Source organism: Schistocerca nitens, chromosome 5, assembly GCF_023898315.1.
Source record: "Schistocerca nitens isolate TAMUIC-IGC-003100 chromosome 5, iqSchNite1.1, whole genome shotgun sequence".
Lineage (NCBI taxonomy): Eukaryota > Metazoa > Arthropoda > Insecta > Orthoptera > Acrididae > Schistocerca > Schistocerca nitens.
In genome coordinates this window covers 800485147-800500113 of record NC_064618.1, presented here as the reverse complement: position 1 = coordinate 800500113, position 14967 = coordinate 800485147, and the positions used below count along the sequence as shown (strand labels likewise).

General features: G+C 40.2%; 2 protein-coding genes across 2 annotated transcripts in view; one reads left to right on the top strand and one right to left on the bottom strand.

Moving 5' to 3' along the window:
* Positions 1-12330, bottom strand: part of LOC126259201 (STING ER exit protein) — a 39946-nt gene extending 27616 nt beyond the window's left edge. Inside the window, exon 1 of the mRNA XM_049955792.1 lies at positions 12076-12330. Within this exon, the coding sequence (XP_049811749.1) occupies positions 12076-12196 (121 nt within the window). The 5' untranslated portion in view covers positions 12197-12330. The remainder of the gene's footprint in view (positions 1-12075) is intronic.
* Positions 12331-12384: 54 nt separating this feature from the next.
* Positions 12385-14967, top strand: part of LOC126259200 (mediator of RNA polymerase II transcription subunit 23) — a 177091-nt gene continuing 174508 nt past the window's right edge. Inside the window, exon 1 of the mRNA XM_049955791.1 lies at positions 12385-12583. Within this exon, the coding sequence (XP_049811748.1) occupies positions 12539-12583 (45 nt within the window). The 5' untranslated portion in view covers positions 12385-12538. The remainder of the gene's footprint in view (positions 12584-14967) is intronic.

The window sequence follows — 14967 nt, the reverse complement described above, 5'->3', positions numbered from 1 at the left end:
CTGGAATTTTTATACTCTTCTTTAAGTCTGATGGTATTTCACCTGTCTCATACATCTTGCTCACCAGACAGTAGAATTTTGTCAGGACTGGCTCTCCCAAGGCTGTCAGTAGTTCTAATGGAATGTTGTCTACTCCTGGGGCCTTGTTTCTACTTAGGTCTTTCAGTGCTCTGTCAAATTCTTCATGCAGTATCATATCTCCCATTTCATCTTCATCTACGTCCTCTTCCATTTCACTAATATTACCCTCAAGTACATCACCCTTGCATAGACCCTCTACATGCTCCTTCCACCTTCCTGCTTTTCATTCTTTGCTAGAACTGGTTTTCCATCTGAGCTCTTGATATTCATACAAGTGGTTCTCTTTTCTCCAAAGGTCTCTTTAATTTTCCTGTAGTCAGTATCCACCTTACCTCTAGTGATATATGCCTCTACATCCTTACATTTGTTCTCTAGCCATCCCTGCTTAGCAATTTTGCACTTTCTGTCAACCTTATTTTTGAGACGTTTGTATTCCTTTTTGCCTGCTTCATTTACTGCATTTTTATATTTTCTCCTTTTATCAATTAAATTCAGTATCTCTTCTGTTACCCAAGGATTTCTACTAGCCCTCGTCTTTTTACCTACTTGATCCTCAGCTGCCTGCACTATTTCACCTCTCAAAGTTACCCATTTTTCTTCTACTGTATTTTTTTCCCCTGTTCTTGTCAGTTGTTCCCTAATGCTCTCTATGAAACTCTCTACAACCTCTGGTTCTTTCAGTTTATCCAGATCCCATCTCCTTAAATTCTCATCTTTTTGCAGTTTCTTCAGTTGTAATCTACAGTTCATAACCAATAGAGTGTGGTCAGAGTCTACATCTGCGCCTGGAAACGTCTTACAATTTAAAAACCTGGTTCCTAAATCTCTGCCTTACCATTATATAATCTATCTGAAACCTTCCAGTGTCTCCAGCCTCTTCCATGTGTACAACCTCCTTTCATGAGGTTGTGCAAAATTCTACCAGGCAGCTTCCTCTTTCATTCCTCACCTTCATTCCATATTCACCTACTACTATTCCTTCTCTTCCTTTTCCTACTACTGAATTCCAGTCTCCCATGACTATTAAATTTTCATCTCGCTTCACTATCTGAATAATTTATTTTGTCTCATCATACATTTCTTCAATCTCTTTGTCATCTGCGGAGCTAGTTGGCATATAAACTTGTACTACTGTCGTAGGTGTGGGCTTCGTGTCTGATTTTGCTTGATTTTGTATTTATAACCATGTATTCCCCTAACCAGAAATCTTGTTCCCCCTGCCACCAAACTTAACTAATTCCCACTATACCTAGCTTTAACCTATCCATTTCCCTTTTTAAATTTTCTAACCTTCCTGCCCGATTAAGGGATCTGACATTCCATGCTCCAATCCATAGAATGTGTTTTGTTTTTCCTGATAATGACGTCCTCCTGAGTAGTCCCCTCCCGAAGATCTGAATGGGGGACTATTTTACCTCCGGAATATTTTACCCAAGAGGACGCCATCATCATTTATCCGTACAGTAAAGCTGCATGCCCACGGGAAAAATTACGGCTGTAGTTTACCCTTGCTTTCAGCCGCTTGCACTACCAGCACTGCAAGGCCGTTTTGGTTAATGTTAAAAAGCCAGATCAGTCAAACATCCAGACTGTTGCCCCTCAACTACTGAAAATGCTGCTGCCCCTCTTCAGCAACCACACATTTGTCTGAACTCTTCAACAGATACCCCTCTGTTGTGGTTGCACCTATGGTATGGCTATCTGGATAGCTGGCATAGAGAGCCTATTCTGTTTGAGATACCTTATTACATTTGAGCCCAGAATATGTTCTAAGATTCTACAACAGCTGGATGTCAATAATAATTGGTGGCAGTTTTAACAATCACTTTTCTTTATATGTGTGACCTGTGCTTTCTTCCAAACATTAGGCACAGTATTTTGTTCAAGGGCTCAGCAGCAACTTGGCACTCCACACTTCCACATCAGGAAACAGAAATATCAGAGCAGGGATTTACCCAGTACCATGTCAGACTACCTGTGGTATGAATGCCTGCCTGTATCTATGTAGTGATACAGCTGGATGTTAGTTTTAAGTGCTATTGCGTATAAAGTTACACGAATAAATGATAACTCATAGGTGGCAGCCCCAACACAAGAATGGATACTTTGCAAGTGCATAGTATGTGAACAAAAAGTCAATGAGATATATGAACATTGGAGGCCTGCCATAATCAGAAGCAAATTTGGAGGAGCTTAATGCAAAGCTACAACTGCAGATTCGCCAGCCCCAGCAGCAGCAGCAACAACAACCGCTGTATCAGCAGTAAGAATTCCTTGTGAGCAAGACTGACTGCATCAGAAGACTGCCACTTTACAAAGTGAATACCTAGATAAAAAAACTGTTAAGGCTTTTGAGGCCACTTGTTGCCAAACTGCCTATTGACTTCTGTCTCGGGTTCTTCAGCTGACGTTTGTCTGATGATTTTACTGACATTTTGCCAGCACGAGTGGCTGGCATTCTCAAAGCTTCACCCTCCATCGCTGGTGGTGGACTGGAACTGAGTTGACACATACATAAAGCATTCACAACATTTCATTAAGAAGCTGAAAAAACTAAAACTTGCACCAAACAACATCCTGGTCAGCTTTGGTATTGTTTCTTTGTTTATGAAAGAGCCACTCAGTGACACTCGGAGCACATTGGTTCCATTTTCCCGCAAAACATCACAAAGCTCTTTCATGCATGTCTCACCACGAGTTACTTCACTTGGAATGGCAATTTCTACGAACAGCTGGAAGACATCGGCATGGGTAGTCCTCTTAGTCCAGTAGTGGCTAACTTCTTCATGGAACATTTCAAAGCAAAGGCACTGGACTTAGCAACTTGCAAACCTGAGGTGTGGTACAGATACGTCGAAGATACTTCTGTTGCGTGGAGCCATGGTTAAGAACAGCTCGGTGGCTTCTAAGACACTTGAACAGCCTCCATACCAACATAAAATTTACCATGGAAGTAGAAAAGGGCAAAAAGCTACCATTTCTAGATGTGCTAGTCACAAGGGTTAGCGAAAACCTTGGTCACAGCATGTGTTGAAAACCGACACACATGGACCAATACCTGCACAAACTTATCAACCCTCCCCCTCCCCTGAACCACAAAAGAGGCATCAAGAACCTCAGACATAAAATGCAACACCTGGAAAGTGTTCTGAGGAGCAATGGGTACTCCACAAGCTATATTAGAAGTGTAATAGACCCAAACACTCAGCGAAGAGACAAATCATAAAAAGAAATGTCAGGTACGGCCTTTCTGCCACACATTCACAGAGTGACGGACAGAATTGGCCGTATATTGTGCAAACACGGCATAAAAACTTTTTTCAAACCAAAGAAGAAGATCAAAGATTGTATTAGATCTGCAAAGGAGAAAAGGACCCACTGTAATGTTGGGAATATACCGCATACCATGCATATGTGGAAAAGTTTATGTTGGAACGACTGGACGATCAATCAACACCAGGATAGAAGAACATAAGCGACATTGCAGGTTGGGGCAGGTGGAGATATCAGCTGTGGCAGAGCATGCACTGTGTGAGACTGACCATGTAGTAAAATTTGCTGCAGACAGGCACTATCATACCCGCTTGTTCAGAGAAGCTACAGAAATACAAAAACACACGAATAGCTTCAACAAGAAAGAAGAAACCTTTAAGGTAAATGGGTTCTGGCTTCCCATGCTGCAACGAACGACCGTTGCAGATAGCAAGAGGAGAACCGTACCAGAAGTGACCACGCAGAAGCCCTCGGATGTTGGCGCGCCAGGTACATATAGTCTGCGGCCACGAGCTCGGCTCCAGTTCACCCCCAGCAATGGAGGGTGAAGCTTTGACAATGCCAGCCACTCGTCCTGACGAAACACCAGTAAAATCATCAGACGAAAATCGGCCAAAAAATCCGAGAGCAGCAGAAAATATTTCTGCAGCACTTCTCATGTTACTTTGGTTTAATTGGAATGAGTGCTCAGCACAATGCTCAGCAACACTGGGAATAGTTTGGCCTATGTAAATTCTCCCACATTCACAGAGGATAGCATAAATGCTAGGAACTCTAAGACCTATGTTGTCTTTAACAGGGCATAACATCTCTCTCATCTTGGAGGTGGGCTAGAACACTGGTCTCAGTTCATGTTTCTTCAGCACACATTCTATCTTGCCAGTAGTTGCTCCACAGTATGGAAGAAATGCAGTTGGCTTGGCCTCTTCCGCTGATTCATAAGATGTCTTTCCTTGGAGGCACCTTGACTTGTGCAGCATAGTTGTGTCCTGGACAGAACAACTTCAGTACAAATGATTGGTCAGCTGGTTCAGTGTAGTGTTCTGTGTGCACCATTTTCTCACAGGATTCTCTCACCTATTAATGGAATTTCCATGTATTACATGTCCAGTTGGTGTGTCAGATCTACCCCCCCCCCCTGCCACTCAATTGTGCACCATACATGGACTGCAGCAAGCCTCCCTGTCTTCTCTCAACAACAGTGTCTTGGTCCCAAAAAGTTGACATGGCTGACAGAAAGCACATGGGCACTGCTGCTGCACTTGGTTGCAAAGAAGTCAGTTGGGTGGTGGCTGTGCAGTGATTACAGAGCAATAAATACTTGAATGATTCCCAACTGCTACCCGATGTGACCTACTGGAGATTTCACTTGTCATTTTTCAAGTTGTACTATATTTCCCATACTGGATCTTGTCGAGGTCTACAACCATATTCTTGTAGCACTCTGAGGTTACACGCAAAATGGCTATCAGAACACTGTTTGGACTATTTAAACTCCCCTACATTTCTAATGACCTGTGCATTGCTACATAGACTTTCCAGAGGTTTAAAAATGAGGTGCTAAGGAGCCTATACTTCTATTTTGCCAGCAATAATGATTGGCAGTGACATCAGCTTTTGCAGAAAAATGCACATACCATCATCAATAATACTACTGAATCCCACGAAATGCATTATCAGCACTATGGAAATGAGTTCTGTCAAATTCAAGATATCTTTTGTTGGCACTTGCCCACCTCTGGAACAGGTCACCACCCTGAGTGTGTCCGGTTCCAATGTACTGTACAGAATCTGTTAAGAACTCCATTAGGCTTTGCTCAGTTTTAATGTTTTCATGGGCAAGTGTTCTACTGCTCTACCCACGAAAGGCAAAGGTCCCGAGTTCGAGTTTTAATCTGCCAGGAAGCTTCAAGACAAGAGAGGATCAAAAAGTTAAAAAGACAAGACCTAACAGAAATTCTCAAATAATGCAGGAGATACTGACTTTCATTATAAAAGGAGAAAATATAAAAATGCAGCAGATGAAGCAGACAAAAGGGAATACTAATATCTAACAAATGAGGCAGGAAGTGGAAAATGGATAAACAGGAATGGCTAGAGGACAAATGTATGGATTTAGAAGTACATTTCACTAGGGGAAAGATAGATACCTAGAGGAAAATTAAAGAGGCCTTTGGGGGAAAAGAGAGGCAGCTGTATGCATATCAAGAGCTCAGATGGTAAATTGGTCCTAAGCAAAGAAGAGAATGCTGAAAGGTGGAAGGCATATATAGAAGGCTTCTGCAAGGGAGATGGTTGAAAAACAGCTCTGGGAGTATATATTCCATCAGAATTACTGACAGCCATGGGAGAGCCACCCATAATGAAACTCTTCCATATTTTGTGCAATATGTATGAGACTGGCAAAATTCCCTCAGACTTCAAGAACAATGTAATAATTCCACTTCCAAATAAATCAGGTGCTGACAGGTGTGAATACTACTGAACTATCAGTTTAATAAGTAGTGATTGCATAAAGTACTAATACGAATTCTTAATAGAAGAATGGAAAAACTAGTAGAAGTTGACCTTGGGGATGAACAGTTTGGCTTCTGGAGAAATGTAGGAACACACGAGGCAATACTGACACTACGATTTATCTTAGGAGATAGGTTAAGGAAAGGCAAGCCTAAATTTATAGCAATTTTAGATTTAGAGAAAGCTTTTAACAATGTTGAGTGGGACACTCTCTTTGAAATTCTAAAGGCAGTAGGGGTAAAATACAGGGAGCAAAAGGCTATTTACAGCTTATACAGAAACCAGACAGCAGTTATCAGAGTCGAGCGGCATGAAAGGGAAGCAGTAGTTGAGAAGGGAATGAGACAGGGTTGTAGCCTATCACCAGTGTTATTCAATATGTACATGGAGCAAACAGTAAAGGAAACAAAAACAAAAATTTGGAGCAGGAAGTAAAGTTCAGTGAGAACAAATAAAAACTTGAGGTTTGCCAATGGCATTGTAATTTTGTCAGAGATGCAAAGAACTTGGAAGAGCAGCTGAATGGAAAGAACAGTGCCTCAAAATGAGTATTAAGGTGAACATCACCAAAAGCAAAACAAAGATAATGGAATGTAGTTGAATTAAATCAGTTGTTGCTCAGGGAATTAGATTAGGAAGCAAGACATTTAGAGCAGATGAGTTTTGTTATTTGGGCAGAAGAATAACTGATGATGGCAGAAGTAGAGAGATTATAAAACATAGATTGGCAATGGTAAGAAAATAAATTTGTTAACATCAAATATAGATTTAATGAAAATATTGAGCTCAACAGCAAAGAAGGTGGATGAATCATTTTCTCCTGACTATGATACCTCAACAGTAGTAAAGCAGGAGACGAAGGACCTTAGTACGGCGGATCTAGCGGAAGAGGCAACCCAAAAAGCAGAACAAAAATCCACATTGCACCCGATTACGACAAGTGGCTACATGATCAGTGTCTCCCTACATGTTGACGGTGGCTGCAAAAATTGATAGCATCTTTTACCAAAGTGGTCAGCTAATAAAGGTGTCTGTTCCCATATTGGGTGGCCTCTTAAGACCCATCTGACGATTTGATCACAGATGTAACATCACATGGAGGGGCAAACATGTTCCTAATTTACTTTCAACCATGACATGATGGTAAACGCTGGACAGAGAAGTACTCCAGGAGGTAAACAATCCTTCATCGCTGGAAATAGTGATGTAACTAGGCCATCAGATTCTGGTGAGCCTAGAATGTTGTGCAAGGAAGATTGGAGCTTCCTAGAACTCCTCACATATGGCCTAAGAAGAAACAACTGCTACACACATTGAACATCAAAACCCTACTCAAGACTGGATAACTTAAACAACTGACGATGTGTTAAACAGACGCAACATACTCATAATAGCACTTCAGGAAACCAGATACGGGGATGAGAATGCATCTGAATCAGAAGGCTACTGGATCTATAGAGGAAAACTGACCATAAAGAATAAACAGAACGTCACTATGCTTTGAACAGCTTTCATGGTCAAACAGAATCTACAACGAATTTTGCATCCCCATCACAGCAAATCTCACTTCTCACATTTAGACCAGCAAACAAGGGCTATACCATCAAAAATGCACTGCATCTACCAACAATGACAACAGAAAAAATCCAGAAAAAGTCAAACAATTTTAGGAGACACTAGAAAATGAAACACCAAAAATACCAAAGCACTACGTACAACTATGCATAGGAGACTTCAACGGACAGATCGGCAGAGAACAGAAATACGAGGAAATATTCCTGCACACAAACACACCAAGAAGAATGGAGAAAGGCATCAACTTATGCAGACAATTTGACTTAAAACTAATGTCAACCTTTTTCAGGAAATTACAAAGAAGAAAAAAGACCTGGTCTTCCCCTAATAAACATTTAGGCTCATATCAACTGGATCTTGTGGCAATAACCAAACAAATCCGTAGAGAAATCATGAATGTACAGGTCAGAAGAGGAATAAGATTTGGACCACCTTTTAACAGAAATCAAAGCCAAATTTCAACTTAAAAGACCAAACAACAAAATTAAAAATGTCCATACAATTGACACAAAGTTTCTGTCAGAGAACAGGAATGAATTCATGCAAAGAAGATGAGAAACTGGCATGAAATTACAGAAGCAATCATAGAAACAGTGAATGAACTACAACAACCACACAGAAGACAGAAGCAGAGGTGGTGGAATAATACATGTGACGAAGCGACTGAGCATAGACTAACTGCTTGGAGAAAATGAACTCCTGCAAAAAGGAAAGAAACTGGAACACGTTCCCTGAGATCAGAAAACAGACACTAAAAATTATTCAAAGACAACAAACGATTAGAGGAAATAGCTACAAATTTTAGACTGAATAGCACCAGGAACTTCTACACAGTTTTCAAAGAAGAAATAACAGGTTACAAGCTGATGAGCCTACATTTAAAAGATTCAACAGGCAAACTGATTACTAACGACAAAGACAACTGTGAGTTACTAGCAAAAGACTTCAAAAAGCTTCTGAACTGCGAGGAACCAACATAACTAATTTTCAGACAGCCTCGAAAGGAAAACTCACCTTCAGAAACACAATCACTGCATCAAACTGAACAACACATTGGCCAGCTGAAAAACAACAGAGTGCCAGGTGAAGATGGCATATTAGCTGAGATGTGGAAACTGGGAGGGAAGTGGGCAGCTGCAACCATTTATGAGGTTATTAAAGACTGCTGGGAGAAAAAAAGAATACTGGACAACTGGAAACTATATAAGAAGGGTGACAGGACAGACACCCACAATTACTGGGGCATACCTCTACATCCAGTCACCTACAAAATTATGCCCAATGCTCCACCGAATCAGGTAGAAGATCAAGTAGAACACACAACTGGCGAGTACCAAGCAGGGTTCAGACAAAATAGATTGTGCTCAGAGCAAATTTTAAACTCAAAAACTATCCTCAGGACCAGAACAATGCGAAACTTTAACACAGTCATTACATTCATTGATTTCAGAAAAAGCATACAATACTGTAGCCAGACAGTATTCCTAACACTATAAGAAGCAAGTACTGACAACCAGATAATTAGTCGAACAGACACTCACAGAGACAACTTCAAAAATTAAAATTCTAGGAGAAGTTTCTGAACCCTTCAGAATTAACACAGGACTTTGACAGGGCGATAGGCTCTCACCAATTCTCTTCAATATGGTCTTAGAAAAGGTCATGCGAGAGTGGGATAACGAACTAAAAGAGAAAAACATCGGAGGAATCCATCTAGGAGAAGGAAGAGAATGATTTGAGGTGAAATGTCTCACTTTTGCTGATGATATTGCAGTAATTTCTAAGGACAAAACAGATGCAAAGATAGTGATAGAAACACTTCAGAAAACTGCAGCTAAATCGTTGAAGATAAACACAACAGAGAAAAATATATACAAACGCAACACGGAAACATCAAATGAGTTAGAAGAATGGATACAATCAAATGGGTTAAATAACATCACAAGTAAGGACAGATCAAAGAAAATGGAATTAGCATACAAACTCACCCAAAACCGATATAATAAGAGATCAGTATCATTTCAGGCAAAAATTAAACATTATGCTCCAGTAATTAAACTGGAACCACTTTACAGATTTGAGTGCCTAACAATGAATAAAAGAAGTGAACAAGAAGAGCTGCAAAAGAAAGAAAGGAAAATGCCCAGAAAAATTTTTGGGTGCCAAAAGACAAAGATACCACATGGGTGAAGAGGAGAAATGGAGATCTCTATAGAAACAACCACAGATTCTATAAGAAAGAGGAGATTAAAATTTTAGTCATATATACAAAATGAATGACAATAGTCTAACGAAGAAAATTTTTTTAACTTCATTTTCAAACTAAAAAACAGCATGGGATGGCTGGAAGAGACAAGAAAGGAATTGAGAAAACTTAATGTCGCAAAAAATACCATACACAACAGGGAAAGTTTCAGGCTACTGATCAATACTGGAAAATTTGTTGTCCAGCAACAAAATTCACAACACAGGAAAATGATGTCAAGTGAACAGAGGCAGGCCATCAGCCAACGCATGAAGTAGTTCTCCTAAGATAAAAAGAAAAAGATTGGACCTTTGTCTTGTGCTACACAAGAATACTGAAGATTAGGTGGGTAGACTGCGTAATTAATGTGGTGGTGCTGAGTAGAATTTGGGAGAAAAGAAATTTATGGCACAATCTGACTAGAAAATGGGATCAGTTGATAGGACACACTTGGAGACATGACAGGATCACCAATTTAGTACTGGAGGTCAATGTGGGGGCTAAAATTGTAGAGTGAGACTGTGAGATGAAAACAGTAAGCAGATTCAGAAGGATGTAAGTTGCGGTAGTTATTAGGAGATGAAAAGGTTTGCACAGGATAGAGTGGCATGGAGAGCTGCATCAAATCAACAACTATCTCTAGACCTATTTTCATTTTTTTCTATATGTTGTTTTGACAACCAAACACTTTGCATTTTGCATTTGTCCATCTGCTGCTTTATGCTTGTTTCTTATTTTATTTACTTGTCTTTTAGTGACTGTATATCATGACTCTAATGGCTTTTTTGTCAATGGGACATTAAATCCTGTTTACTAGAAGGGTCTCTCCATTCATTAACTGTTCCACAGTACATACATATCCAACGTTTTGTCAACTATTCTTCTAAACTTGGGCCACAGTTCATCTTCATGCTTCTGCACAGAGTTAAATATTCCAAGTTCATCCCCAAGATATGAGACAACTGTCTCTATCTACTTTATTGAATATGTGTACCTGCTTACTTTTTTGTGACCCTTTGTACTATGGCAATCACAGCTGCTAAAGCAGCCTCACAATCATTGGATACCAGTTTCAACATAACCATCCTCAAAAAGGTCAGTTCTATTAGTTGCTATTAGATCCAACATACTTCACTCATTCTTGGGTTTACAAACTATCTGTTCTAAGTAGTTTTTGGAGAGAGTATTTAGTACTGTTTCACAGGATGTCTTGTCATGACCACTAATTACAAAATTATAAATATCCAAATCAATGGTTGGATGATTAAAGTATCCTTCCATGATGACAGTATGACTGGAGAATGTATATGTATGGATAAGCTGAGGTTTTATCAAAAGTTTTCACTCGCATCTGGGTATGAATACGGCAGTCAACAGAAAGGCCAAATTACAAGTTTATGCATACACTTGGTGCTGAGTCTTGCTCAACCTTTTACACTGCTTCCACTTCCTTAGTGGTGAATTTGAGTTTCTTGTCTACTGCAACAAATAGCCTACACCACTTCCATTCACCAATCTTTTTGATATATGTTTTGAATTGCTGCAAATATCCCACTGCTGACAATTTCAGGTTACAGCCAGCAATCTGTACACAGGTGCCCATACCCACAAAGCAACAGCCCCCTCCCTCTTAATTCTTATGAAAGGGATAAATACAGCACAGTCAGCTCTCCTCCACCTGAATACAATTTAAAAGTCGTTTTTATGCGAGATTTTAACAGTGTTGGAACTCGAACTTTTTTATGACTACTTAAAAGTCACAAGTCATCTCCCAAAATATTAAAAATACTTCATATCCAAGCTCACTGCCCCCTCCGCCCTACAAACTAGGTCTATCATATGAGCCCCCTTGTCTGTACCTCGGGTAATGTGCGCTTAAATTCCTTTTTAGGGAGTGCTTACACACTGGAATTTAGTTGTGAATTGTTTACCAGTTCACCACTAAGATACTGATAGTCTCATCTGTGAGGGGCATTTCTTTGGTTTTATCACAGTTATTTCTGTGTCGCATACAGATACTGTTATCTGTACAATAAAAGTATTTTTTCTCTTTCTTTTTGAATACACTAGTGTCTCGAAAAGGGAAAAAAACTACGTGGTGTAGCAACAGATATAAGTTATCAGCGAGTATGTATGAGTATAATCTATGTATCTAGTGATTATATTGCCGAAGATGCATGAAAGCTTCACTGTATTGCATCGTATTAATAACAAACAATGCAAAGGCTAGAGGATGTTGCTATCACCTCTCTAGAATCATGCGATAAGAATGGCTGTTCTTTTCCGTTTCAAGTTTCTTGTCAACTGTGTGGTTTGTTCCTGCAATATATTTTGATTTTGTATAGTTTTACACGTTAAAAAAAACGAAAACAGAAAAGACATACCTAATATTAATGTCATCTGGCCACACAAACAGTAATAAATGTGTAACGGTTTTTCTTCACTGTATTCTTCCTGGTCCTTTGTGTCAGAACACACTATACTTCTCGAAACAACTTTTGGCATCTTGATACTCTAGCTGACGCCACGAGAAATTGACATTTACTAACACAAACCAACGCTTTCCATTATGTACAAACAACGAGGCACAGCACAGAACACCAATATAGAGGCATAGATTATGTTAATTCCGACGGAAACGATACGGAACTAACTTCCTTGGACGTAACAAGGTGATTCTAACATCTTCGGTACGGAAGCACCAAACTGAATATCTTTGCTAGTACTGGCTGCCGGTGGTTTTGTTTACAGAAGTTATGATGTTTATGTTTGCAGTGAGCGGTCGTGTAAACTCTGAAAAAGTTTATTTGTTGTTGTTTTAACGGCTTGTAAATAGAACTGACAAAAATGGCTGCAGAAGGACATATTTCAGCAATCATCAACGAAATATTGGTAATGTGCAACTTTTAGACTTTTCGTTTGTTCGCCGCTTCTGGCAATTGTTAAAACAATACGTCATAAATCACGTTCAACTCTCTATCTTTATGTTTCCATCAGTTTGAGGGAACCACATTTCCGAACGTCTTATAAGGCAGACAGAACAACTCATTAAAAATAACTAGCTCTGAGAATTTACTGTCGTAAGCCCATAGCACTTATTGAATGGCATTCATTTTTGCTGTTGCCGTATCTTATAATCTTTTTCGTATTGTCAACATCACCTCGCAGAAATCCCAATATACCTTCAGTAATCAAAAATGATCATTTAATTATATTTGTGAAGTAGTCATTATTAGTAACGTGTAGCAGCCGTCGAAACTTGATGAACAGACTTGTAATTAGACCAGAGGCACTAGATCCCTCTGAACGACTATACATTTTTTACGTAACATTGCTATCGTTAGTTTAACTGTTTTTTTTTACCTTTGGAAATAACTCTTGTCTTGTTGTTTGAGGACTTTTTAACTTCATTCTATTGCACAATTATTAATGCACATATGTTAACTTCTTCATTTAATGTGTTCTCCGTTCATTGACAGTATAATTATTTATATGATTATGCGTGGTAAGTGGTAGGCAGTATACACATTTCTCCCATTTTTATAAATTCTCGCTGAAAAGCTTGCATGGTAAAAAAATTATAATGTAGCCTACGGTACATTTTATTGTATCGGATTTTTATGTCGCTCTTCTAGGCTGAAAAAAATGGAATCAGCAGTATTTTACCTCATTGATTATATTTATGACAAAGCATGCTGAACAGTTATTGATTATAGCCAAGGTTCATGAATTTATATCTTCTGTTTTCCACAACACTTGCATGCTTCTTCAGGTGGCAGATTTATTGTAAATGTGTCAGTTTTCATTGTTAGCTCTTAGTAATTTCCTTGGTGTTGGCATTTTTTGATGGCCTGCCACTCTTTGGTGGGTTCGTGCTTGGGTACCATGGGGCCCCAGCCTTTGCAGCATCTTTTCCCTTCTGTGCTGCATGTCTGTCGTCTTGCTGTTCTTCTTCCCCTCCCTTGGGGAACATGCCTGGGGTGTTCAAAACGGTTCAAATGGCTCTGAGTACTATGGGACTTAACATCTGATGTCGTCAGTCCCCTAGAACTTAGAACTACTTAAACCTAACTAACCTAAGGACAACACACACATCCATGTTCGAGGCAGGATTCGAACCTGCAACCGTAGCAGTCGCGCGGTTCCAGACTGAAGTGCCTAGAACCGCTTGGCCACCACTGTCTGGGGTGTTATTGGGAATATTCCGCATTATATGTCGCTGACATAAGAACAGTGTCACAACCATTTTTCGCTCCCTTTTTCTTTCTTTGTTTCCCTTTTCCTCCCATTCTTCCACTTCGGTGTTTGATGTTCCTCTTTTTCTTCTTCTTCCCTATGCACCCCTGATGTCTGGCCCATGCGTCTGGTGCATAACAGGTGACTGGGCAATGCGTAGGCCTAATTCCCAGCCCTGGGTCAAAAGGTAGGGTTCACACGTACTCTCTGGTGCATGCCAGGCCCAGGGAGGGATGATTGCCTGAGCTGCTACCTTCCCAAATTGCTGATTGGTCCCTCTGTCAGGTGTCAGGAAGTGTGATCTGAGGTGTGAACAATCACCTAATGCGGGTGGGCCCCGTTGTGAAGGGGGGCCTCCAGTTGAAAGGAGCGTGCCATCGGAGATGCTGGAAATCATGGGGGATTTTCTTGCAATGAGCCAATCATCCACAATCAGCATCTATGAGATGTACGTGAAATGAGGATAACGACTCAGAGACCCTTCCAGCTGCACCAGGGTTCCTCTTTGTTTCACGTACTGAAGATGGTCAGTCCTTCACAACGGTAAATCTGTTTATTATTCAGAAAGGTGTTGATGCCATTCCTGGCCCTGTGAAATCCTGCTCTCGTTTATGGAATGCCACTTCACTTTTGGATACTACTTCTGATTCTCAAGCACAACAACTGCTTGTCGCCTTTCTTCTCCACAGCTATCCTGTTCGGGTCGAGACCCATACAACTCTGAATTCTCCACTTGGTGTTATTTACACTAGACTGCTTGATGGTTTGACAGAGGCCAGTATCCAATCTTATCTCAAAGATCAGGGTATCATTGGTGTCCATCGGGTGATGGAAAAGGTAGATTCCTCCTTAGTGCCCACCTGCACTCTTTTTCTCATCTCTGATGGAGTCTTGCTTCTGTCCAAGATCAAAGCAGGCTACGAAATTATCACAGTCTGACCGTATATTCCGAACCCAATACGCTACTACCAGTGTCATCGTTTCAACCACACTAAAACATCTTGTCAACACCCAGCTAAATATGTAACTTGTGGTAGGGA